Below are 25,287 nucleotides of genomic sequence, written 5' to 3'. Positions count from 1 at the left end.
GTTGTCCCAGGTTTGCCACCAATGAGCAAGGTGATTGTATGTGAGTCATTTAATCTCTAGGACTGATTTCCTTATCTCTAACATGGATTGGTTGATCATCAGCTTATACAGATTTAGATCTGAAAAAGGAGGTCAGAAGTTGATTATCTAATGTATCTCCTTACTTCAGATCAAGAAACTGAGGCCCAGAGAAAAAGGACTTGCTCAATACTCATTCATTCACCCAGTCCCATATTCATTTGTACAAAGGACATTTCTTTGGCCACAAAACCAAATCCGGGGGCAGCTAGGTGGTGCAGTGGACAGAGCACCAGCGCTGAAGTCAGGAGGACTTGAGTTCAAATCTGGCCTCAGACACTTAACACATCCTAGCTGTATGACCTTGGACAAGTCACTTAACCCTGATTGCCTCAGCAAAAAAAAAAAAAAAAAAAAAAAAAAAAAAGACAAATCCTTTCCCCAAGGATGCTACAGGAAGAAACAATGTGAACTTAAATAAAATTTAAAAGATATTTTCCCAGAAAATCCAAAGTAATTTCAGGGAAGCAGATCCTGACACCAAGGGGATCAGGATGGGCTCTTGAACTGGGGATCTTAAGAGGTAGGAATAAGCCTGCTGGTGACCAAGAGGCATTCTGTGGCTTGTTTGACTGTAGTACATGTAGAGGGAGCTTCATAGTTAATATGACTTAGGGCTGGACCTCAGAGATTGCACTCTTAAATAAAGAATCAAAGAAATGATCAGAAGAGACCTTCTAGCTTTAAAATCTATACCCCCTGAAGATTCAGTGCAACTACTTTATTTAAGAGATGGAGAAAAGGAGACCCAGGGAAGATGATGGGACTGGGGGCAATGGGAAAGGGAAAGTGATGCAAATGACAGTGGTGCTGAGGGCAGGCAGGTATCGCTCCTGTTTTCCAAGCTGTCTCCTCACAAAGGAGGGCAGAGCAGATGCCAGAGAATAATAAGGTCCAAAGGTCTCTGGGTGGGGTGGGAGTGGGGTGAATGGGGTGACTGCATCCTGAAATCATGTTTTATGAACTGCAATGACATTGCCTCTCAGGATTGCAGTTCTGATAATTTATAGAAACAATGTAATTGTACTTGATGTAATTTGTTTCCTTTCATTCCTCTGGGGTATGACCTTTACTCTTCCCCCCTGGCTCGCCTGCAGAGGGAGCAGCCCCGCCAGTAGGAGTTGTGTTGCTCCACAAATGGGGATCTCTGAGTTGAGCTCTCTCCTTTTGGAACCCGAGCCCTGGTTTGCATCCAGGAGGGGAGCAGTATCATGAGCTGAGCACAAGGAAAAAGGGCCCAATTAGCCCTGGAGGCTTAGAAAGAAAAGAAACCACATTTGGTTCTGTGCTGTAAAATGGAAAATGTCTCTGGATGCCTCATAAACATGTTCACACGCAGCATGGGAGAGGTCAGGCTGCCCAGAAAGAGCCGAACCTGCCGGACACACCTCTAATCCTCCGAGCCGGGCTGTAGGGGTCACTTGAAGGGCTCAGGCAGGACAATCTCTTCCCTGACCTCCTTCCAGAATCCCAGGATCCCAGAATGGTATGGCACCTTGGAAGACATTCAGCCCAACTCTCCAACAAATGCATCATTGAACACCTTCCCTCACCTGGGCGCCATCACAAGTTGTTTAATACCGCCAAAGGTATATAGATAAAGGTATTATATATATATATATATATATATATATATATATATATATATATATATATATATATATATATATATATATATATATATATATATACACACACACACACACAAACATATAGCTTAATCCACTTTTGAACTATTCGGATGAACATTCAGATGATTTTCTTCTTTGTACTAAATCAAAATCTGCTCTTCTACCTTCCTTTCCCTCAAGTAATCCTAATCACTGCCATTAGGAGCTACAAGTTGGCTCTCTTCCACATGAAAACCCCTCAGATGGTTATACAAGTGATCGCTAGCTAAGAGAATCTTTTACAGGCTTAAACAATTCCAGCTCATCCACAGAGTTTCAAGTTGTCGTAGCCCTCAGAGGCAGGTTAGCCTTCTCTACTTCCACGCCAGTTTGTCTCTCCTTCCTGGAAGGGCACCAAACTGAATCTTGACATCTAGATGCGGCTTGTGGAGGACAGTACCATCATTACCCCTTGTCGGCATATAAGAATGCTGAATGTCTTGCAGTCTCCCATGCTGGAACGGCACAGTACTTCTCTGTGGGCTCAGAAGGCACAGCAAGCTATTAAGATCCAGTGTTGAGTTGTCTTAGAGAAGAAGTATTTCTTGGAAGTCTATAAGCTGCACACCATACTTAGGGTTATGGTTGGGATTCATAAGATGGAGTTTAGCTAGAGGATCTCTGAAGTTCCTCCTCATACTAAGGCTATCTAATTCTTTTTGTCATTCAGTCATTTTTCAGTCATGTCCAATTTTTCATGACCTCGTTTGGGGTTTTCTTGGAAAAGATACTTGAATGGTCTGCTATTTCCTTCTCCTGCTCATTTCACAGATGAGCAAACTGAGGCAAACAGGGTGAAATGACTGGCCCAGAGTCACATAGCTAGTAAGTGTCTGAAGACATATCTGAAATCAAGAAGATGAATCTTCCTGACTCCAAGTTTGATGCTCTATCTATACTACCACTTAGGTGCCCCCAATCTGATTATCTTTATGTCCTCTAATTCCCTGATAATATCCAATTGTTGAATCTCTTTCTTTTCTTTCTGATTTAGCTAATGGGCTCCCTCCTTCACGAAGCCTTTTCTGATCCTTCTCTCCCCACCTACATCAGCCCTCCAAAAAACAAAAGAGAAACCAAAATAACCTTGTGTCTCTTTTAAAGTATTTATCATAGATCCAGCTACATCAGAGTAATTTCTACATATATCTCTGAGTTCCTTGAAAGCAATGACTATGTTTTATTTCACCTTTGTATTGTATCCTTTAGTGCTGAGAGTCTTCTACAGACTAAACAATTAGCCTGTAGAATGAATGAATGCATTGCAAAGGCACTTTACTGCACATGCGTTAATGTGTGTGGGGGATGATAAATCCAATCTTTTAAACTAGCCCTAGTCCATTCAGATATATAATCTTTGCCATGATCTGTCATACCAGTTGGTGTTCAAAGAAGTAAAGGCAGTCATCAGGAGACCACTTATTTTACTATTTTTAAAATTTAAAATAAAATTTTTTTTGAGACCACTTGGTTTAAAAATTAACATGCAAATAGTTTGGGGTATTCACCCCTAGGACTGCAGAGATGGCTGTTTTCAAAGTCCAGACAAAGGGCTCATAGGATCATTGGGTCATTCCTGGGTTGTAGCGAGCTGTCGTCTCTAGAAGCTGCTGGATCGCTCTCTGGGAAGAGATCTGCTGTGTCTACTCAAATCTCTCAGACAGATTCTTCTTCCTGTAACGAACCTTTGTCTCCAGGCAGTTGCTGTTAACTCTTGTCCTTAGAAGTGACTTCCCTTCCTGCAGAGAGCCCCGTCAAGCCTGATGCAATTCAGAGTCTTCCTTCTTGAATCCTGGCTCTGAATTTCCTCCAGCTCTTATCCTTCTCCAGGCCGATCTGCTCTCTGCGCCCAGTGCTGTCTCTTTTTATCCTCCCAGAGAATGGGCGTGGGATAATGCAAGGGCTTCTGGGAAGAACCACCCCAGCCAATGAGCTTGCCCCCTCTATCAAGTCAACCTGAGTTCTAGATCGGAAGCTTTTCCACTGGAATCAGGACCGTGTCTGTCCCTGTTCAGGCGCCAAAATGCGAAGGTCTGGTCTAGCTCCTCTTGTCAGGATAAGCAAAAGTCCTGGCCCCACGTTGGGCGCCAATTGTAGCGAGCTGTCGTCTCCAGAAGCTGCTGGATTGCTCTCTGGGAAGAGATCTGCTGTGTCTACTCAAATCTCTCCAACAGATTCTTCTTCCTGTAACGAACCGTTGTCTCCAGGCAGTTGCTGTTAACTCTTGTCCAAAGAAGTGACTTCCCTTCCTGCAGAGAGCCCCGTCAAGCCTGATGCAATTCAGAGTCTTCCTTCTTGAATCCTGGCTCTGAATCTCCTCCAGCTCTTATCCTTCTCCAGGCCGATCTGCTCTCTGCGCCCAGTGCTGTCTCTTTTTATCCTCCCAGAGAATGGGCGTGGGATAATGCAAGGGCTTCTGGGAAGAACCACCCCAGCCAATGAGCTTGCCCCCTCTATCAAGTCAACCTGAGTTCTCACCTTGTAATTGTCCAGAAAACCTGAATTCTCACCTTGTCACCATCCAGACAACCTCAGTTCTCACCTAGTAATCCCAACACTGGGTGTATGTTGTATTTGGAGATATTTAAATTCCATTCATTCTTTAGGAAACCTTGAATGATTGAGTTGAAAGGGACCTCATCTTATCCAGCCTAATCTCTCTCCAACAATACAAATGATGCAGCCTGGGCTCTGATGCAAACTATTACCCTCATCCCTTATATAGGCAGTACGGAGTCCAGTGGAAGGACTCAGAGGAAGACCTGAGTTGGAATCTCATTTCAGATATTTACTAGTTGTTTGATCATGAGCAAGTGTTTACTTCATCTCTCTTAGCCTTCATTCCCTCATCTGCAAAATGGGTTGTTGTGAGGATTAAATGAACTACATGCAAAGTGATTTGAAGGCCTTCAAGTGCTATAGAAAGGCTAATTAGATGCACAAATATTAGATTAGGCATTTTTCTGCAGAACAGTGATTTCTTTGACATGGATGTTCTCCTGTGGTGCTGACTGCAGTGGATTCATATGCTGTCTGGTCCACTCTTGTCCAGGAAGTCCACTTAAAGTGCCAGAAAATTCTTCGGATCTCCTGACATTTCATGGACAACTTGGAGACAGTGATTACTCCATGGTTTCCAGCTGTCCAGTATTACCAGGAGAATGTTGATGTTAAAAAAGGAGTTTTGTTACAGAACAATTTGGGTATCATTCAAAGCACTACAAAATTTCCCCATGACAATCTAACTATCTCTCAACCTCATCCCAGCTGGGCCAACTATAGTGTCTATTTAAGCGACTGGCTCATCCAACTCATGGGTCATCCACCCAGCTGTACATTAGTCTGGACAACAGACATTCTTTTTCTGTTTGTTTTTTCCTGTGTGACTATTTAGAACGAGCTTTTTAGTGCTTCCAAAAGTCTGGCTCCAAGTCTCGCCCTTTCCTTTAGGAGATTCTTTAGTACACTTATTCATAGCATATCCTGGGCTCATCAGTGCTTTGGGGCTTGGTAGATTGATGCAATGTCATTCCCACACAGGTGCATCTGGAGGACCTCACTGTCCGTAGGGCATCCCTTTTCCATCTGGACTAAATGCTGGACATTCTCCACGACAGTAGCAAATATCTTTGGTGAGCACGTACCTCCCTGTCTTATTCCTGGCTTCATGTTAAGGACTAGAAGGTTGTTGAACAAAATTATTTCTGTTATTACATCTTTTAAAGACAATATGTCCATGGAAATATCATATTGGAGGATAATACTGTACAGAAGTGATTAATAAATGCTTGAACTGAAACTGAAAAGTACACAGATGGAAAACCAAACATTAATAAAAACACACACAAACACTTGTGTAGACATGAATAGACACACATATATACAGGAGCACTCAGTCAGACAGACTGGCACAGATAGAGCCATTCTCACACTTATACACTGATGTATACATACATATACACATATACCCACATCAGACATTCACTCACATCTCTTCACTGATAGGCTTCAATTTTGATTCTAAGAGGTCAAAACTAAAAGATCAGAACTGACCTAAGTCAGAAGTCTGGTTCATTTCTTCAAGGACATTATCCTGACTTGGCAGAGTAGGATACTATTAGTTTCCTTGGAAACTCTTTGATTTTCATGATAGTAGAGTGCTGAAGTCTTATCTTACTATTCCTCTATCTCCTTCTATTGCCCCCACCTTTTCCCCCCTCATAATTGTGGGATTTTCCCAGTCTTTCCTCCCTCCCACATCTCTCTCCATTCCAAAAGTGACCAAATGCACGCCCACAATTTCAATTCTTACTTCTATCAAACGATATTTATTAAGCACCAACTATGTGCCAAGCATTGGAGATATAAATAGAGGCAAAAGCCAGTCCTTGCTCTCAAGGAACTTACAAACTAACAGGGGAGACAACATGCAAACAAATATATACAAAGCAAACTTCAAATAGGATGAATGGTAAATAATGAATGGAATCTACTAAATCCAGATCTATAGCCTCAGTCTTGGCCTTTCTCCTGAACTCTAGTCCATAATCTTTGCTTTCTAAACACAATTCAAATGTCCTGCTATCATCTCAAATTTAACATGTCTTTAGTCCAAATCTTCTTCCTCTTCCTATCTAGTCTTTAGCTCTTGTAACTTTTCCTCACTGCACTTAGTTTAGCCTTCTGGATCCATTCAGAACTAATTTAATCCCACAAAACCATGACAACCTTAAAGCTACTTGAGACCACATGTTTCTACCAACTCTTCCCTTTCCCAAGCCCCTACAAGTTTCTTTCCTTCTATGAGTCCTCTCCCAGTAGAGAATGTCATTTTGTCACCCTTCCCCATTTTGGTGCCTCCTCTAGTCAAAGTCCCTGCCTAGAATATGATTCTTCTACTTTTTTTTTACTCTGAATAATAATAATAATAATAATAATGATAGCAATAATAAATGACCCTTATGTTTCAATTTAAAGCTTGTAAAATATTCTCATAAGCTATGAGAATAGTTTTATAGAAAAGCTTTCTAAGCTAGTCAAGTAGTGTATATATTTATCCCCACTTCAGAGGTGAAGAGACCAAGGGTCATGAATTGAGAGCTGACGGGACCTTACAGTCACCTGGTCCAAGGCCCTCACTTGAAAGATGAGGAAGCAAAGGCCCGGAAAGACTTGTTCTTTGTCTCACAGGATGTAACTGACAGAACAAGGATTCAATCTAAGTCTCTCAACCTTTTTCACTTAAAATGCTGCTTACTTCCCAGAGTCCCACATCCCAAGTCTCAGAGGATTGAGACCAATGTTAGCTCAGAGCCAAAATGGGGATAGAAGTCATCTAGTGGAGCCTCCTCATTTTATAAAGGAAGTAAATGAACCCAAGAGAAGGAAAGGAACTTGCTAATAATAATAATAACATAATAATAAATAATAGCTAATAATAATAAGAAACATATACATAGTGCTTTAAGGTTTGCAAAGTGCTTTATAAATATTATTTCATTTGATCCTCACAATAACCTTGGGAAGTAGATGCTATTAGAAATCCCATTTTCAAGCAGAGTAAACTGGGATAAATGGGATTCAATGACTTGCCCAGATTCACACAGCTAGTCAGCGTCAAGGCCTGGATTTTAAGTCAGCCAGTGCTCCCTACCTACAGACCCAGGACTCCTGCCACTGTACCCCATTGGCCTGAAGCAGAAATAGGAGTTGAATCTGGATCTTCTGACTATACCCTGTGCTGTATTTTACCATTCTCTACATATTCTCAAATTCATGTGGACTCACTAAGTTGTTCTTGTCAAAGGAGAACATGAGCATATCCACAAACAAGGTTTGGGGTCTTGAAAAAACTGGTAGGCCAGTGATGGGCCTGGAATTGGGAAGATCTGAATTCAGACCTAGCCTCAAGACACTGCTGAACTGTGTGAGTTGCAGTGAGAGTTAAATGAGATAATATTCACAATGCTGGGTACAGAGTAAGTGTTATATAAAAGCTTATTTCCTTCCCTAAAATGGGCAAAAGTTCCTCTTTGCACCTGATCCATCTCTGGCAGATGTCCAGACAGCAATACAGCTAACAAGATGGGCCTCCATGACTAGACAACTCTCCTGGGCCCTGGGCTCTCAGCACAGGTCATTGCATGTATGGACAGACAAACTGAAGATTTTGGGGGGACCTGGGGACATGGTGTAGTCACATGTGCTGAGCATGGAGGCATCTAGAACTTCATTACCAAGAGAAGCGGTCGTCACCTGCCTTTCCCATGCCAATTCCAATGCTTCCAGCACAAACATACACTTACACATATTCTCTCTCTTTCTCTCTTTTCTCTATCTCTCTGAGTCTCTTTCTTTCCCTCCTCTATCTCTTCCCCATCTGTCTCTCTTCCAATCCTTGCACCCATCTCTGTGTCTGCCTGTCGTGCATCTCCCCCAACCCCAAAAATGCAGGGGCTCCTTGTCCCTTACCTCAGAAGTGATTCCTGTCTCCAGCAGAGCAGCCACCACATATGCAGTCAGAGAGATCTTCCCATGGATCCCACCCTAGGGAACAAAGCGCAATGGAAATGAAACCAGATCAGCAGCACACACTGCCCTGTGTATGTCTGTTTGAGGCGCCATGTACCTGAATGATTATATTTATCTAACTGGGATAGCTAGCATTTCTAAGGAACTTTAAGATATGCATTTTTATTTTATAAAATTTAGAAATAGGCTCTCATTTATCCTTATAACAATCCTCTGAGGTAAGTGCTATGACCCCCATTTTACAGATTGTGAAAACTAAGGCATTCAGAAGTTGCCTAGAGTAACACAACTAACTAAACATGACTGGTGAAGGACTTATCTAGTCCACTATCATCCAGTTAGGGAGAGCTGCCTTTGTGTATTTATTTCAATAGTAACATCCAAAATTTATTATTTATTAAGAAAGTTTAATTCAGATGTATGTGCAGACAGATGGATGTTAAACACTGATTAACCTGCCCTGTGCAGTCCTAGAGCCATTGTCTGCACCCAGCGGGAGCAGGCTACACCGGGGAAGCAGTCCCCAGCAGCCTGGCCTGTAGGTCTCGTGACCAGGATGATGATGATGATGATGATGATGATGATGATGATGATGAATAACACAGTGCCTTAAGTGTTACTAAGTGCGTATATATGTATTATCTCACTTGAGGCTCACAGCAGCACTAACTCTGGGGCCATAGTTTCAGGAGATATCTAAGAAAAAGAGTGGATCATTTCCAGTGATCTTGTGATGAAGAGAGCCATTTGCATCCAGAGAAAGGATAGTGGGAACTGAATGTGGACCACAACATAGTATTTTCACTCTTTTTATTGTTTGCTTGCATTTTGTTTTTTTCTCATTTTTTCCCTTTTTGATCTGATTTTTCTTGTGAAGCATGATAATTGTGTAAATAGTATAGAAGAATCACACATGTTTAACATATTTTGGATTACTTGCCATCTAGGGGAGAGGACAGGAAAAAGAGGGGGAACAGAATACCAGGTTTTATGAGGGTGAATGTAGAAAACTATCTATGTATATATTTGAAAATAAAAAGCTTTAATAAAAAAAAAAGAAAGGGCTTGGATTTGCCACTAAAATTCCCAAGAACAGCATCAAGGAACCTCAGATTGTTGGAGTTGGAAGGAAACTGGGCAAACTTAACAAATACAACTTTCAGTTGTGAACACAATATAAGGATAATATCACCTGACTACCTATAACCAGAGGATTGTCATGGGAATCAAATAATCTATGAGAAGTATTAAATAAATGCTTATTGATTTGACTTGTTGACTTGAGAGTACTGTTCTGCTTACCTGGATGTCTTTGTTCAATATTCTTCCCATAGCAGGAAAGGAGCCATCTTCCTTCTGATGCCGAATGATCCAGTCCTTGGCAGACACCAGCTCCTTAGGATCAATGAAAATAAACCCCCGTGACTGGGCAAAGGACTTCAGGACAAAAGCCGTTAGCCTAAAGCACACCAAATGTAGATGATTCAATTCAGGTGCCCACAGAGATTCAAATAATCAACAAGCATTTATTAAGCTTTTACTATAAGCCAGATACTGTCCTATCTTCTGGGGATATAAAAGAAAAAAATGAGGCAATTCCTGCTCTCAAAGAGCTTACAGATATCCTTCAGAAAGGGCCACCCACATGATTATCTTATATGTGTATACGTTCTGGGCTTCTTGGGCATGGGGCGGGGGGTCCCTGAGGGGCTTGAGAGCATGCCCTGCTCTATATAACACAGAGTTTACTGCTACCATGTGGCTAGAGTGGCCACCTTTGATTGGCTACCTACATGTTTAAAATTAGCTGAACCACTCACTCTCTTCCGTCATCATTTCAGCTTCATTCTTTTAGCAACGTCTATCTGCAGTGTCTGATGTGGTCGCCATGAACTAAACTGCTAAGTGGGGAAGGCAAATGCTTCCTGCTCCCTCTCTTTTATTTTAGATCCCAAAATGGGTTTGGTGATGATTATTTCTGTTTTGTATTACTCGTTTTCCTTCATTTCAGGTGCCAGAAGTGATCCCCATGGCATGTGCTGGTTCAAGTCATGAAAACCCTGAAGCTGGGATTGCAGGCAGAATGGTAGAGCTAGGAGCCTTAAGGAGCCAGGGTACCTAGGACACAAGCCTGAGCAGGAGCAGTTGGGACTTAGAGCTGGGATTACACACAATAGCAATTGAGCTAAACTGTTAGTCTGATCCCTTTTCTGTGTTACACACATCTATATACATAATACATATATACAAATGTGTATATATATAGATGATAAATACAATAAATTTTGGGAGAGGAAAAAACTAGCAGCTAAAAGGACCAGGAAAGGCTTTATGGAGGAAATGCCATTTGAACAGAGTTTTGAATGAAAACTAAATTCTAAAATTTTCTAAAATTCTAAAAAGGACTTCTAAAAAGGTAGATGTTGAGGTAGGAATATGTTACAAGGGGGGGGAAAGTCAGTGCAAAGATGGAGATAGGATATGGAGTTTCATGTGTAAGGAAGCCGGACTGTTGACTGTAAGAAGTGATAGATTTTAAAAGGAGGACTGAGACCAGATTGCACAGGACTTTAAAACAGAACAGAGGCTATAGGATGCCATTAGTTAATTGCACAGGGGAATAAAATGTTCAGCCTCCACTTTGGGAAAATCCTTTTGACACTGGAAGGATTGGAGAGGAGAGACACTTCAAATAACTAATCAATATTTAGTACCTATTTTGTTCCAGACATTAGGGAAATGAAACAAAAGTCGAAATAATTCCTCAAGTTGCTTATTGTCCGGTTATTCATATGCAGACACATCCAAGAAAAGTATGTGGTCAACTGAGGGGTGAGGCGGTATTAGCAGTGGGGGACGCCAGGAAAGGACTCAGGTTGTGCTCGAAGGAAGTGGAGGCTTCTGAGAGATGGTAAAACCAGGCAAGTGGGACAGCCAGAACAATGGTGTAAAGATAAGAATAAGTGTGGTGTATGAGGAAATAGAAAAAGGCCCACTGGGCTGAACTACAAGGCCAGCTACTGATAATAGACCAGGCCAGAAGTGATAAAGTCCTGAGCTAGAATGGTAGCCAAGGAAGTATCAGAGGGAGACTGAAATGTGACATTAGAATGGATAGATGGGATAATTTCAAGTAAAACAGTAGTTTATGAAGGTTGGTGACTACAAGCATTGGTAGAATCCCCAATAAAAATAGGTAAATTTGGAAGAGGGTTTGAGAGGAAAGATAATTAAGTTGAAATTTGGACAGGTTGAGCTTGAGATGATTATGACAAAACTCCAGTTTGAAATATCCAAAAGTCGGTTAGTGATGCTAGGACTGGATCTATAGTGTCAGGAGTTATTTGAATGGAGATAATAATTAAACCAATGGGAGCTAAAGAGGTAACCCAAAAAAAGAGGGTAGAGAGAAAAGAGAAGAGCTAGCAGAGAAAACACTCACCATAATATGAGCTTTCGAAAGACAAGACTGGCTGGATCTGCCAGGAATGTTGAAGGAATTCCTAAAATGGATGAGATGGGGAGGCTTAAACTAGATAATATCTCAAGATCTTATCTCACTCATAGAATCATAGCATGGTATAACTGCATGGGATCTTAGAACGTAAACAGAGAGAATATCAGAGCTGAAAGGGATCACAGAAAATAGAACACAGAATATCAGGGCCAAAAAGATCCTTAGAGATTCAGTCCCTTCATTTTCCAGATGAGAAAACAGAGGGTCAAGAACAGAAGATGACTTGGCCGTAGTCAACCTATAAATCTCAGCAGAGTTGGGCTTCCCAGCTCCTCCTTTAATGTTCTTCCCATTATTTCTGGATGAATCTCAAGAGATGGCTTATTCTTTTCACTTACAAGAAAAATCTTCCATTTACAGATATTATAGAACTTTTAAAAATGAATTTTAACAATTCTTTTTTTTTTTTTTTTTTTTTTACAGTTCATTCATGTGAGGACCTGTGTACACACATATACACATACACTCTAGAGGTAGTATGGCCTCACTGTTTCCAAGGTTTCTCAATTGGGTCTTGGGGAGTTTGGCTCAGGCTCCAGGACTACAGTTGTTTCCTCTGGAAAATCCCTTGGGGTTACTTGGTATCATTCAACAAAGAATTTATCGGGGGAGCCTGTAGATTGTCATGTTTCCATGGCCCTCATGAGCCCCACTTGTTTCACTGAGGTAGTCAGGTCAAGCAGTGAGTGGACTACTATAACTGGAACTCAAATCCCACTTCAGAGTCTTTCTACCTGAACCTCTCAGGCTTGGCTTCCTTATCTATAAAATGGGGATAATAATCGCACCTACTTCCCTGCATTTTTGTAAGGCTAAAATTAGACAAATTTATTAAAAAAAAAATTTTTTTTTTGGCAAGGCAGTTAGGATTAAGTGACTTGCCCAGGGTCACAGAGCCAGTAAGTGTTAAGTATCTGAGGTCAAATTTGAACTCAGGGCCAGTGCTCTCTCCACTGTGCCATCTAGCTATCCCAAAATGAGACATTTATCCAATATTTTATGAACCTTTAACTGCTACATAAATACAAACTATTGTTGCTATTTTAAAGGTTTGGTTTTCATTGTAATATACTTGTATAGGAATTGAAAATTTGCAAAGTATTGTAGAGATAATTAAGTCTGTTTGATCTGCAAACAAAGACACAGAATGAAAGTGTGACATGTCTTTTCAGTTAATTACTATTAAAGCTGGCTGGGATTCAAACCCAGGGTCCCTGCTCCTCAGTCCCATAACATTACACTGCCAGCTTTCTGCATTGTGTGCATGTGTATTTTCTGCCGTGCAAGGCAGAGAAATATCATCTGAACAATTTTTCTTCAAATTTAATACATTGGGAACAAAAATTCAGCCTTTCCAGTTCCAGTGACCTTCCCTCTCCCAACCCACATGATGTTCTGTGGCTCTCGACTACATTTATCATGCAATATTGTGTATTCCAGCCAGCTGTGTGGGTGTCTTATCCCCAGTTGGAATGTTGATGAGGATAGGGACTGTGTCTTATCTAAATGTGATATTTTCTCCAGGATAGAGCCCCAGGATATCGCACACAGTCATTATTGAATAGATGCTTCTTGTTTAAATGTGTCTTTGCAATTTGGATCACAACATAGTATTTTCATCTTTGTTATTGTTTACTGGCTTTTTGTTTTCTTTCTCATTTTTTCCCTTTTTGATTTGATTTTTCTTGTGTAGCATGATAAATGTGGAAATATGTAGAAGAATTACACATGTTTAACATTTATCTAATTTAACCCTGGATTACTTGCTGTCTAAGGGAGAGAGTGGGGGGAAGGAAGGGAGAAAAAATTAAGAACACAAGATTTTGCAAGAATGATTGCTGAAAACTATCTTTGCATATATTTTGGAAAATAAAAAGCTATTATTTTTAAAAATGTGTATTTGCAGTTAGATGGTTTTGTCTAATTTTTTTTTTCAAGGGATGTACTTTGTAGGGAGTATCTGTTGGGTTTTTGTTGGTATGGGTCAAAAACAGATCATATGAAAAAAATTTAAAATAAAATCAAAGGGTTAAAACAGAAAAAAAAAGAATCAAGCTAAGTAAAAATCTTTGTCAAAAAAACAAACAAACCCTCAAAAACCTAATTAAATGTATTCAACCTTCTGATCTCCTATCCTTCTGATCTTTAGCTCTATCTATGTCAAGATATAGCAAAGGAATGGAACCGTTCTACAATGAGGAAGAGCTCTGGCCTGTTTTTCCACTCTTGATTTGTCAGGTTTATCCATCCCTTGGGGGGAGAAGGGTGGGAGGCACCCTGCCTGGCAAAGCATTTTTAAAATGTTAAGTAATTGTATATCACTACTTTTCATATCTAAGGATTGAGCAGTGCCAGATCTTCAATCAAAAGGAAAGTTCATTATATCAAAAAGGGTTGTAGCCATGTCATAAAAGTAAGTTTCCTCCAAAATGACTTCTGACTCAGAAAAAATAGCACAATTTAAAACTAAGCAACAGTGGGAGAAAACAGGGTCCACGGCTTCAGCTGTTAGGGGGCTCCACCAAGCATGGAGGTGTCAAATCCCACCCTGAACAGAACAGATGGGCCTCCAATTAATGGAGCATTTGGCCTTGAGGAGTATGTGTAGATGGAGCCAAATGTTCATTTGGCTTTGGTTGGTCAAGTAATTACTCATTCTGATGTGGAAGGAGGATTATAAGTGATTTATACTTCCACATCCATCTTCTCCTTCACATTTTGAATCTTGTTATGATTTCTAAAGGAACTCATATTCTATGTGCCTCAGTTGCTTCATCTGTAAAATGGGAACAACTATGGCTAACTACCTCACAAAGTTGTGGGAAGGGGCAAGAAGATATTATTTTAATTGTGGGGGATTCATATTTTGATTGGCTGTTGCATTGGGTGATCTCCGGAGTTTCTTCCACCACAGAGATTCTATAATTTTACAATGATGCACAAGGGAATGGGGATCAAGAAACTGGCCCAAGTTACAGTGCACAAGTGACATCTTAATTTTCCAAAACTGGGGCAAGAAGACAAGATTCTGGTATCTCAAAGCAGCCTAACTATAATAAGAGGATGTTTATGCAGCCCCCAGGGTTATGGTAAATGGGCTGAGGGGTGGAGACAGAGTATGAACTTTTGTTTTAACTATAGTCTGGCCCTCCAACAGTCTGAGGGACAATGAACTGGCCCCCTATTTTAAAAGTTTGAGGACCACTGGCCTAGACCATTGCAATAGTCTGTGGGGAAGTCTGACAATGAATGAATTTTTGATACATAATCATACTATTGGGCTGGGAGTTAGGAGACCTGGATTCAACATGCTGATTAAACATTTTCTAGCTGATAGTTAATACATTTTTGTTAAATGTCTACTATGTGCCAGGCCTCAGGCTGAAAAAAGAGTTTACAGGCTAATAATAATAATAGCATGTTAACAATTGTGTGCATATAAGCTTCAAACAGCACAAATTGGAGATTATCAAAAGAAGGATAGCACTAGAATTAAGGTAGATCTTCCTGAAAGGCTTTCTGCAGAAGGGAGGATTTTAGCTGTGTGGTCATCTTGCCTCTCTGAGTCTCAATTTTGTTACTGAAAAATGGAGCCAATGATTATCATGATCCAGCTCATGGAAAGTGCTTTGTAAAAGCCCTATAATAATAGAAATTAGTACCATTCCTATGATAAGTTCTATGATCATTGGGGGTTTATAAGCTATGTTCTTCACAACTTTATGAGGCAAGTAAAGCCTTCTCATTATTGGCTCTGTTGTACACAGGAGGAAACAGGTCTGTCTCATCAAGGTCACACAATCACAATTAAATCACAGAGCCAGGTTCCATCCAAGGCAAGTATGTTTTTCATGACATTATAGGGACATGTGTGTTGCACACTGGAAAAATGCCCACTCAAATGTAAGTCTATAGTTCATCCCACTAAAAATCACTGACTTTTCATTCCTCCCTTTCACACTTCCACACATCAACCCTGGGGAAAGACACCAGCTGCACTGACTTGTAGTGAGTTTGTGCCCAAAGCGGACACTGAAGTCACCATAAAAGTCCCCTCTGGTTGTTGCATCTCCCCCCTCACTGTAACTGCCCACAATTATCTGCCATGATACCAGTTCCCTAAACTCATGAGGTTCAATAGCCTCCTAATTTGTCACCAATCACAGGAAAGGATGTCAAACCCTATTGATAGTTAATGATCTAATCCTTCGGGATCTTTTCCGAACCTTAATCTTTAGCCACCAACATCACTCCCAATAACATGCCATAAGCACTGGGGTAGGTTGCAGGACACACTACTTTTGTAAGATAGTGAACCCCTAGTTTCTCTCTCCCCCTCTCAAAAAGAAGGGATCTATTGTATCAAGCCTAAAGCCTGCTGCAGTTTTAATTATGTCTCCTCTCAATGGAAATGGAAAACAGCTTTTGCTGATAAGGTGACTCAAGTGACCTTGGAGTAGAGGAAAATGGGTGGGATCAGGATTCTAAAAGTTGTCATGTATGAGAGAGCATATATTTTTCTACCTGATTCTAAAGAGTAGCTCTTGGAACCATGGGAGAAAGTTACAAAGGCCGATTCTAGATCAACATCAAGAAAAACTTGCTAACACTTTGAGCTTTCCAGAAGAAACACGAGTCATCTCATAAAGCAGTGAGTTACCAGTTACAGGGGTCTCCAAGCAGAGGTCAAATAACCATTTGTCATAGAGGGGCCTCTTGCTCAGCTGTGGGTTACATCACATGACTTTTCTAAATCTGAGATTCTCTGTGTATCAACAAACCTTGGTCTCATGGGTGTTGCAAGTTAAGTGTAGCCAGCAGGGGGAGTAGACTGTATGGTACCAGTAAGACCTAGCCACTATGGGCTAATTCTGGCATTGAATGTTTTGTTTCCACAAAGGTGGAAAAGAATTGTTATGTAAACATGGCAACATCCCCAATTCTAATATGGCTCCACTGAATACACAAAGCCTTCCTGAGTTTTTAAGAGTACTTGCACAATGTCAGGAATTCTGAGTTTAAGGCCAGGCTGTGCTACTGACTTCCTGTAATATCTGTCTTTTTAACCTCTCTAGGTCTCAACTTCCTCATATTTAAAATAAAAATAAAAAGGATCCTTGACCCACAGTTAGAAAGGATCTTGGAGGCAACATAGTTTAGTCATCTTATTTCAGTTGAACAAACTGAGAATATCCAAAGTAGGATTTGAATCCAAGGTTTTGGACTCCAGAGACAGCATCCCTCCTTACTCTGTACTACCTCATGGGAATATAACAACAATAACATAAACAATGGGTGGGGCAGGGCTTCTGAAAAAAGTCAATCTCAAGTATAAATAAAGTCATATTTACATAACACTCTATAAGTTGCAAAATGCTATATTTACAACAAAATCCCAGAGTCTAGAGTTCTAGAGTTAGAAAAGTCCTCAGAGCCATCTACTCTAACCTACACCTGAAAAAGAATCTTCACTGTCACATATTGATCACCCAAATTCTATTCAAAAGCTTTCAAGGAAGGAGAACTTACTTATCAACTTGCAAGTCAACTCATTCTACTTTTATGTAGTTCTAATTATTAGATGTTAGGAGGCTGCTGGGTAGCTCAATAGACAAAGTGCTGAATCAGGAAGATCTGAGTTCAAATCTAGCCTCAGAAATTAGCCTGTGTGATCCTGGATAAGTCACTGTTTCTCAAAAATCACTAGAGAAGAAAATGGCAAACCATTTCAGCATCTTTACCAAGAAAACCTCCAAAGGGATGGCAGAGAATTGACCGTGACTGAGAATGACTAGGCAACAACAAAAAATTTAGGATTCCTGACTTCCAGTCTAACTTTGCTTCTTTGCAACTTTCACTGGAGCCAAATAAAGCAAACCCTTCTTACACATATCAACACTTAGGATCACAGAACCACAGATTTAGTATTGGAAGGGACCTTGAAAGTCAGATCTGATCTTCTTGTTTTACAGATGAGGAAACTGAGATTAAGTGACTTGGCTAGTGTCATACAACTACTAACAGAGTTTGGATCAGAATTCTCTGTTCAGCGTGCTAGTATTCCTCCTTACTTTGTGGAATTTACAGATTTGATTGGCAGAGAACCCATGCCCTGCACCAAGTCATTGATAAAAGTGATAAACAGCATAGGACCAAGCGCAGATTCCCTGGGGCACTCCACTAGCCATGCTGACATTGCAGCATTAATAACCATTGGAATATAGTTCTAGGTACCCAAGTCCCCTGGCTTGGTGTTATCTTTGATTTTTCACTCTTACCTTACTTATCTAATCAGTCTAATCAGTTATTTCTATCCTTATAACATCTCTTATGTTAAGGACCATGCCTGGGCGAAGGGGCAGATCAATTCTTCCAGAGCCTCATAGCTGTGGATCATAACATCTGAAGGAGTTGCAAAGCAGCCTTTGCTGACACAGGTGTTGTGGACTGGAAATGAAATAAATTGGAGGCAGAGGGAAGAGGAGAGAGGTCAGAGAACAGCAACTGCCTCTCAGTCTCCTTGTATCATTATCATCCTCTCACATGAAGAGCTCCATTTTACAGGTCTGAGTTAGACCTCCAGCAGTCACTGGCAGGTGGCTCCCATATCACAACCCTTGCATCCATCCGCCCCTTTTTCTTCACTCACACAGGCACCAATAATCCTCATCACTACTGGCCTGGACCTCCAATAATTGGTTTCTCTGTGTCTCTTTTCACTCCAATCCATCTCTGTACAACTGCAAGACTGTAATCTCTTTGAGGGCTCAGACTGTTTCCCTTTTTAAAATTTGATTTCCACAGAACTTAGCACAGTACTTGGCAAATACTCTGAGCCCAGTTATTCAATCAATTCAGAAGCCATCTCATTGTATTATTGTCTAGCCCAACTTTCCTACAAGAATACTATGAGATACTTTATTAAATGCTTTGCTAAAATGTTTAATAATCCTCTTCAAAAAAGAAATAAGGTTAGTCATTCATGACCTACTATTAATGATATTATTAATTATCAACTCGTTCCTGTACATCAATCTTCAGTAGCTCAAAAGAAACATGGGATGTGCAAATTTAGAGCCATCTCCAACCCAGTTCTCATAGATTATTTGTGTCTGACTTGTGGTCGAGCCTTCTGAGTTCACATAGATCTGATCAGCCACAGTTGGAAACAAGGTATCTTGATCCTCGATACAGTGATTCATTTGGGTCCTTTTTGAAAGTAGGCAACAACCATTTCCCAGAAAAACAGGATCAGAATCTGAAAGTTGGAAGGGAGCTAAGCAGCCTCCTTATACAAGATCTGAGAGGCATCTGAGAGGAAGCCCTAGTAGGAGAGACCTGACCAATGGTCATATGGCCTCTGCTCAAAGCTCTCTAAGGGGAGGAGGGGCAGCGCCCATCACTCTAGGTGGCCATTCCATTTTTGGACAGCTTCAATTGTTAGGAACTGTTTCCTGATTTCAAGATTAAATTGCTCTCTTTGCAATTTCTACTGATTGCTTTTGGTTATGTCTTCTGGGGCCAAATGGAATAAGTCTAATATGATGGATTTTCAAAAACTTGAATGCAATCTCACGTGCCCCTCAGCCCTTAGGGGATGCCCCGTCAATCAGACTAAACATTCTCATTGATTTTCCCTCCACTGATTTTCCCACAGATTAAAGGGACTTTCTCATTCTGATTGCCCTCATCTGGACCCTCTCCATTTTATCAGTATCTTTCTTAAGCTAAAATACTCCAGAACAAAATACTTCAGAAAAGAAGTCTCCTGGATTAGATGTTCATTTTACTAATCGTTGATTTTATCATCTGTTCTAGAATATTCTTAGGAAGTGAAGTCAAATTCACTAACTATCCTTTTGTAGCCTGTTCTTATTCTTTTTTTGTACATTCTTGCCCTCACTGGTGTCTGCAGTATCCCCATCATTTTCCACAGTCCCTCAAGCACCACAACAGTGATAAGGAAACCATATCTATTAGCTTTTTGAGTTTTTGTGCACATGGTTGATCTGGATCAGGTAACTTGAAGTCAGTAAGGACAACTACGTTCTCTTGCCCTACCTCCTGATCTATCACAGGGATCCATTCCTCTTAGTTCTGTCACTTTTAATGCAAAGGCCATTTTGCTTGACAAAGAAAATAGAAGCAAAACAAGAGCTGAACAACTCTGACTTCTCTCTGATATTAGTTATTATGGCACCATTCACCCCTTACTTGATCTCCTCTTTCCCCAATATAGATTTTTTGAAAAATTAAATAAAGCCCTTTGATTGTCCTTGCTAGCCTCATGTCATTCTGAATCTAATAGAGGGGGTCCAACACTTTCATTTCCCAATCAACAGACATGAGTTATTTTTTTTAAATGAATAAACAAGATTGATTAAATCCTGCCATCTGTTTAGCAGATGAAAACTCTTTAATTGGGTCAAAAAGAGAGAATTGGATAACCCAGAAAGCTAACTGTTGGGGGAAACTGAGCAATAGCCAGTCCAGTAGCAGGTCAATTTAGAGGTAGAAGAGCTTGAGACAAACCTCTGAGAGGAAAAGACCTAAGAAGAATTAGAGTTTCTCTCTTTGTCCTCTCTTCTCCCTTTCCTTTCTTCACCCTACTCTCTGTCCCACCTTATCACCCCCTCCAAAAGCACCCATTCGAGTTTGAGCCCCCTTTCCTAAAAGACCTTATGTCTTCAGGGAATAGGAAGAGGTGTTTTTGTATCAACCGTTTTTTGGTATAACTGCTTAGTAAAATGGTTTTTTTTGTAAAAGACAACCAAGGTTACTGGCTGACAATAATTTACATGACTATGCCATGCTCTTATTCTTTGTTATCTGCCCATGACCCATGTTTTAATCTTCTATACACATATTTTTTTAAAAATCTAAGTTAATTGATGAATTCTCTGTATGCCCACACTGGATTCTCCAGATAATCCCCTTCTCATTAAAATTATTTTTCTTTGTGTCTTCTGAATTACATTCTTAAGAATTTTCCAGCCTTCCTGGGTTGACTTCCTCTGTAGTTTTAGTCCTGAGATCCTACCCATTCTTCCTTTGAACTCTAAGAAGTCTGCTCTCCCCAAATCTAGGATGAATATTTATGAATTCTCTTCTGGCTTGCCTCTCTCTATCACAAACTCTAGAAAGGAGTAATCACTTCCCTCAAAGTTTTCCTTATTTCTACTCCAAGCAACCAGTTTCTCTTTGTTAGTGAGAATCAGATCCAGAATATGATTTTCCCTTTTTTTTTGGTTCCTTTATCTTTTAAAAGAGATTATGATCATTAAGACTTGTTAAGCTAAGCGTTCTGTTTTGCCAGAGAGACCAAATCTACATGATGTCATCGCATGATGCAGTTTGTCTCTGGAACTTCTGGATTCAAATCCCAACCCAACCATTAATCAGCTGAGGACCCAACTATTTTATTGAGAAATATTAAATGTTTCAGTTTCTTCATCTGTAGAATAGAAATAATACCTCTCACAGGAATATGATGATCCACTTTTTGGACTTTAATGGGATGTATGGATGTGAGCTACACTACCCCACACTGGCTCATATTTCTGTAATGACAATAACAGTGACTTACCACATGCTCCCTGAAGCATCCCTTTCCCCAAAAGCACTGTATGAGCCATCTTGGCGCTTGTAAGTCAGCTGGCGCTGATACCCTGAGAAACACAAAGATAAGATTCTGTTGTACACAAGTGACAGCTCAGTTATCTCTGGGAATACAGAAGCTACACATCTTTTGCATTGGCAACTCACCCCTTCTTTTACTAGAACTGCCAAAACACCATATCAATATACAAAATACTGAGATGAGAACTATCTCATTACTATTATCACAGAATATTAGAATTTTAAAATTAGAAGGGGCATTAGAGGTCACATAGTCTAATTTTGTGCCTCTGTGAATTCCTTCTATTACACAGATTGCTTGAATGTATCCAGTATAGTGAAATCACTACTTCTTCAAGCAGTGCATTCTACTGTTAAGAATTTTTATAGGATCAAACTTCTGGAGCCATCTGATCCAATCCCCTCATTTTACAATTGAGGAAATAAGTACTCAGGAAGGTAAGTGACTTTCTCAAGATCACAGGCAAATAAGCATCAATGATGGGATTTGAACCCAGGTCCTTTAAAGCTAGCACTCTCCTTTCTCTACCCTATTGCCTCCTTTTAAAGCTAAAATCAGCCTTCTTATCATTTCTACCATCACTCCTACCTTGATTGCCTATCTCCTGCAACTACCCAGCACAAGTCTAACCCTTCTTTCCCATGGCAGTTCTCCAAATGCTCTAAAAGATTGATTTTGTTCTCATTCTTCTCTTCTTCAGGCCAAAGATCCCCAGTCATTCAGACCCATTCTCTGACCTCACCATCCTCATCATCTTGTGAAGTTTTCTCTAGCCTCTTGCTATCCTTCCTAAAATGAGATGCCCAGAACCAGAAACCAGAACCAAATGAGGCTTTGACAAAAGACAGAAAAAAAATTACCTCCAACCCTCTCGCCATCCCAATAAAGGAGGATTGGAATATTCTTTAGTCTGGAAGGAAGGTTATGAGATCTGGCTGCTCAGAGCAGTCCTACCCATCCTCAATTTCCATTTAAAAAGTCCTGGCTAAATTTAGGCCAAGATTAAATAAAAATAATTCCTTTTTAGTTTAAGAGTTAAATATTGCTAATTACAAACAGTTTGATTCCCATTGCCTCCATGAAAATTTAAACTATCTGCATAGCAAACCTGAATGTGTGACACAAATGGGCTGTACATCATTCCAGTAATATTCATGGATGGAATTGGCAAGATGACAGCAAATCTGTAAGATGGAATAGATCTGCCCACTTTTCCAAAATGATCTATTTTCACAGTCAGTGAAAGAAAACCTTCAGCATTTAGTTCTTAACACCTTACTTCTCAAAGTAACAAAAAAGCAATAGAAATAGCAGTGAGGCAGATGCCTGTAACCACAGTGCTTTTATGTTGTGCTGGAGTTTAAGCAGGCACAACTGTCAGGCATTTTGACTCTACTTGAGTTGATGAGTTCAAATCTGACCTCAGCCATTAGCTGTGTGACGCCAGACAAGTCACATAATTCTGTTTGCCTCAGTTTCCTTGTCTATAAAATATAAATATTCCAGTATTTTTGTCAAGAAAACTCCAAATGGAGTCACAAAGGGTCAGAAATGACTGAACAACCATAACAGCTCAACCTCCTTCCCTCAGGGGAAGAAGTGATTTCTTTTTCAAACCCAACTGTCCCCAAGAGGATTAAGGGCCTATCTCCCCTCACCTGTTAGCTCATTTCCTTCACAAGGGAGAAAAATTAAAATGTCTAGCATTTTATTACCTACTACATGCCAGATACTGTGCTAAGCACTTTACAATTATTATCTCTTTTGACTCTCACAACAACCCTGGGAGGGAGGTGTTATTATAACTCCCGTGTTACAGATGAGTAGAAGCCCAGGTGACTGTCCTGGGAAGCTGTAAGAAGGCATCTGTAAGGAAGGACTGGCCAATGAAGATTTAGTCCTAGGAGCATGAGTAGTTGTGAAGCCCTGGAAAAACCTAATCACAAGAAATGGAAGAGCTCTCTTCTCCATTTCAGAGGACATACAGATATGCTGTGACCACTTCTAACAAGCTATCCAGGAGGTTAAGAAATGGACTTCCGTTTGGCAGATGGACTGGAACTGGAAAGGGCAATCACTGGTCCAGGCTAGCTTGCCTCTCTCTTCTTGGCTCAGCTGTGTTCAGGTGAGTAGGAAAACAGCTGCTGTAAGCCTCTGGGTGGGAAGAAGGAGTAAGCACCACCAGCCTGCTCTTCCCTTGTGGCTTGACATGCTACATTTTATGAGCAGCTGAGCCCAGAGAGATGCAAAAAGCCCTAAAGAACCTTCTTAACACAGCTAGCAGTGGATCAAAGGCAGATAGGAGGGAATGACTCAAGCATTGGCTATACCAAGTTTGGAAGTAAATTTGGGACAGGCAAATGTTTTGCAGCAAATGATTTAAGTTTGAACCCACTATCCCCAGGGACCAATGTGGTCCAAGGGAGAATTGTGCCTCTGAGTATTAAGTAGAAATATTTTTAACTTCTCTTCTTGCTGCATTAATACACATCATGGAAATTCATTCTAAAGTGATTCAGCTTTGAAAATATTGAGCCATGACCACATCATGATATATCTCAACAAAAATAAATCAATAGAAACAGGAGAAAATCATGCATGATACTAATGTTAAAAAAAGAAAGAAACCATCAATACTTCTGAACAATATCCCTGTTCCTCATCTTTATTATTCATCCTTTGTTTTCAGAGGACCAATGACATCACGGTGATGTCTTGACTTGTTTATGAATTGAATTTAAGTGAGGCAGAATTGTGCACTCATCAGCCAAGTCCAGTGGAAGGATAAAAGTCAAAGTGACTGCCCAGGATGCAGTGGATGAGGCTGATCAGGGGAATCCTTGATTAACTTTACTGGATTATAGGATATGGATTGGAGGAATCAGAGGCATTTCTCCAAGAAGAGTGGACTGATTGACTTTTAGTGGCTGGGATCGCTTCCAAGATAATTAAATGATTGAAACTCAGAAAGAAAAAACTGTTATCAGAAAAACCAGCACTCCACTGATACTATAAAAGAAAGCAACAAATCAACTTGACTTCATTTGGATGTTCTCTTTGCTTTGCCTCTTTTCTGTTGAAAAGATAGAGGAACAAATGGCAGAAGCAGAAAGCCCACCTACTGACTCCTCGGTTAAGTTTCTGACAAGGCTAGGTTAGGATTGCACCTTCCAATCCCTATCTTAGAGATGGTAGCAGCTGGGGCAATGATAACTTTTTTTCTGTGGAAACACAGAGAGTCTTTGTATGCTCTCCCACAGATTTCTGAGTACTCAGCAGAGACTAGAACTCTTGGGAGAGAACTTTCCCAGTCTTAGAGATAGCATGAGCTGATAGATGTCCTGCAGAAGCCCATGAAAGAAGCAGAGTAGTGCTCATTCACAAATTGTGGGATCCCCATCTCCTATGTGGAAGAGAAAGGATTTATTTTTCCTGGGCAAAGTAATCGTAGAGTCTAGGCTTCTGGGCAGAGGAGATATATTTTCAGAGGCTTAGAGGATGACCTGCGTATGATTCCAGAGTCTGGCATTCCCAAGTTGAAGAGTCTAGAGATTGAAGGGAAAGATTTCTCCCTTCTAAAAGGAGAAAGGGATTTTTGGATTCAAAGTGCTTCTTGGAGAAAGATCAATTTGCCCCCTCCCCCAAAGCTAAAGGATAGGGGATATCTATGCCTTGGAGGGAAGAAAGAGATTTGGATGTTGCCATGGTACATCTTTCCTTTCCCAGACCCCATTATTCTTTGGGGATTTTGACCGTGTAAGACTGATGGGAACGGGTATTGGCTGTTCAACAACATCCAAATATGATTGCCTTCCAGGAGGGATTTATGAGCTATTTAAGTGATTTCTGTG

The 25,287-nt window shown here is 40.5% G+C and overlaps 1 protein-coding gene across 1 annotated transcript in view; it reads right to left on the bottom strand.

The window, feature by feature from the left end:
• Positions 1–25,287, bottom strand: part of CPAMD8 (C3 and PZP like alpha-2-macroglobulin domain containing 8) — a 157,812-nt gene that overhangs the window by 43,918 nt on the left and 88,607 nt on the right. The window contains exons 27-29 of the mRNA XM_074305772.1: positions 21,383–21,464; positions 9,582–9,738; positions 8,220–8,294 (exon numbers count right to left, since the gene is read on the bottom strand). Of these exons, the coding sequence (XP_074161873.1) occupies positions 8,220–8,294; positions 9,582–9,738; positions 21,383–21,464 (314 nt within the window). The remainder of the gene's footprint in view (positions 1–8,219; positions 8,295–9,581; positions 9,739–21,382; positions 21,465–25,287) is intronic.

Source organism: Sminthopsis crassicaudata, chromosome 1 (assembly GCF_048593235.1).
Source record: "Sminthopsis crassicaudata isolate SCR6 chromosome 1, ASM4859323v1, whole genome shotgun sequence".
NCBI classification, from domain to species: Eukaryota; Metazoa; Chordata; class Mammalia; order Dasyuromorphia; family Dasyuridae; genus Sminthopsis; species Sminthopsis crassicaudata.
This window is presented reverse-complemented; position numbering and strand designations above follow the sequence as displayed.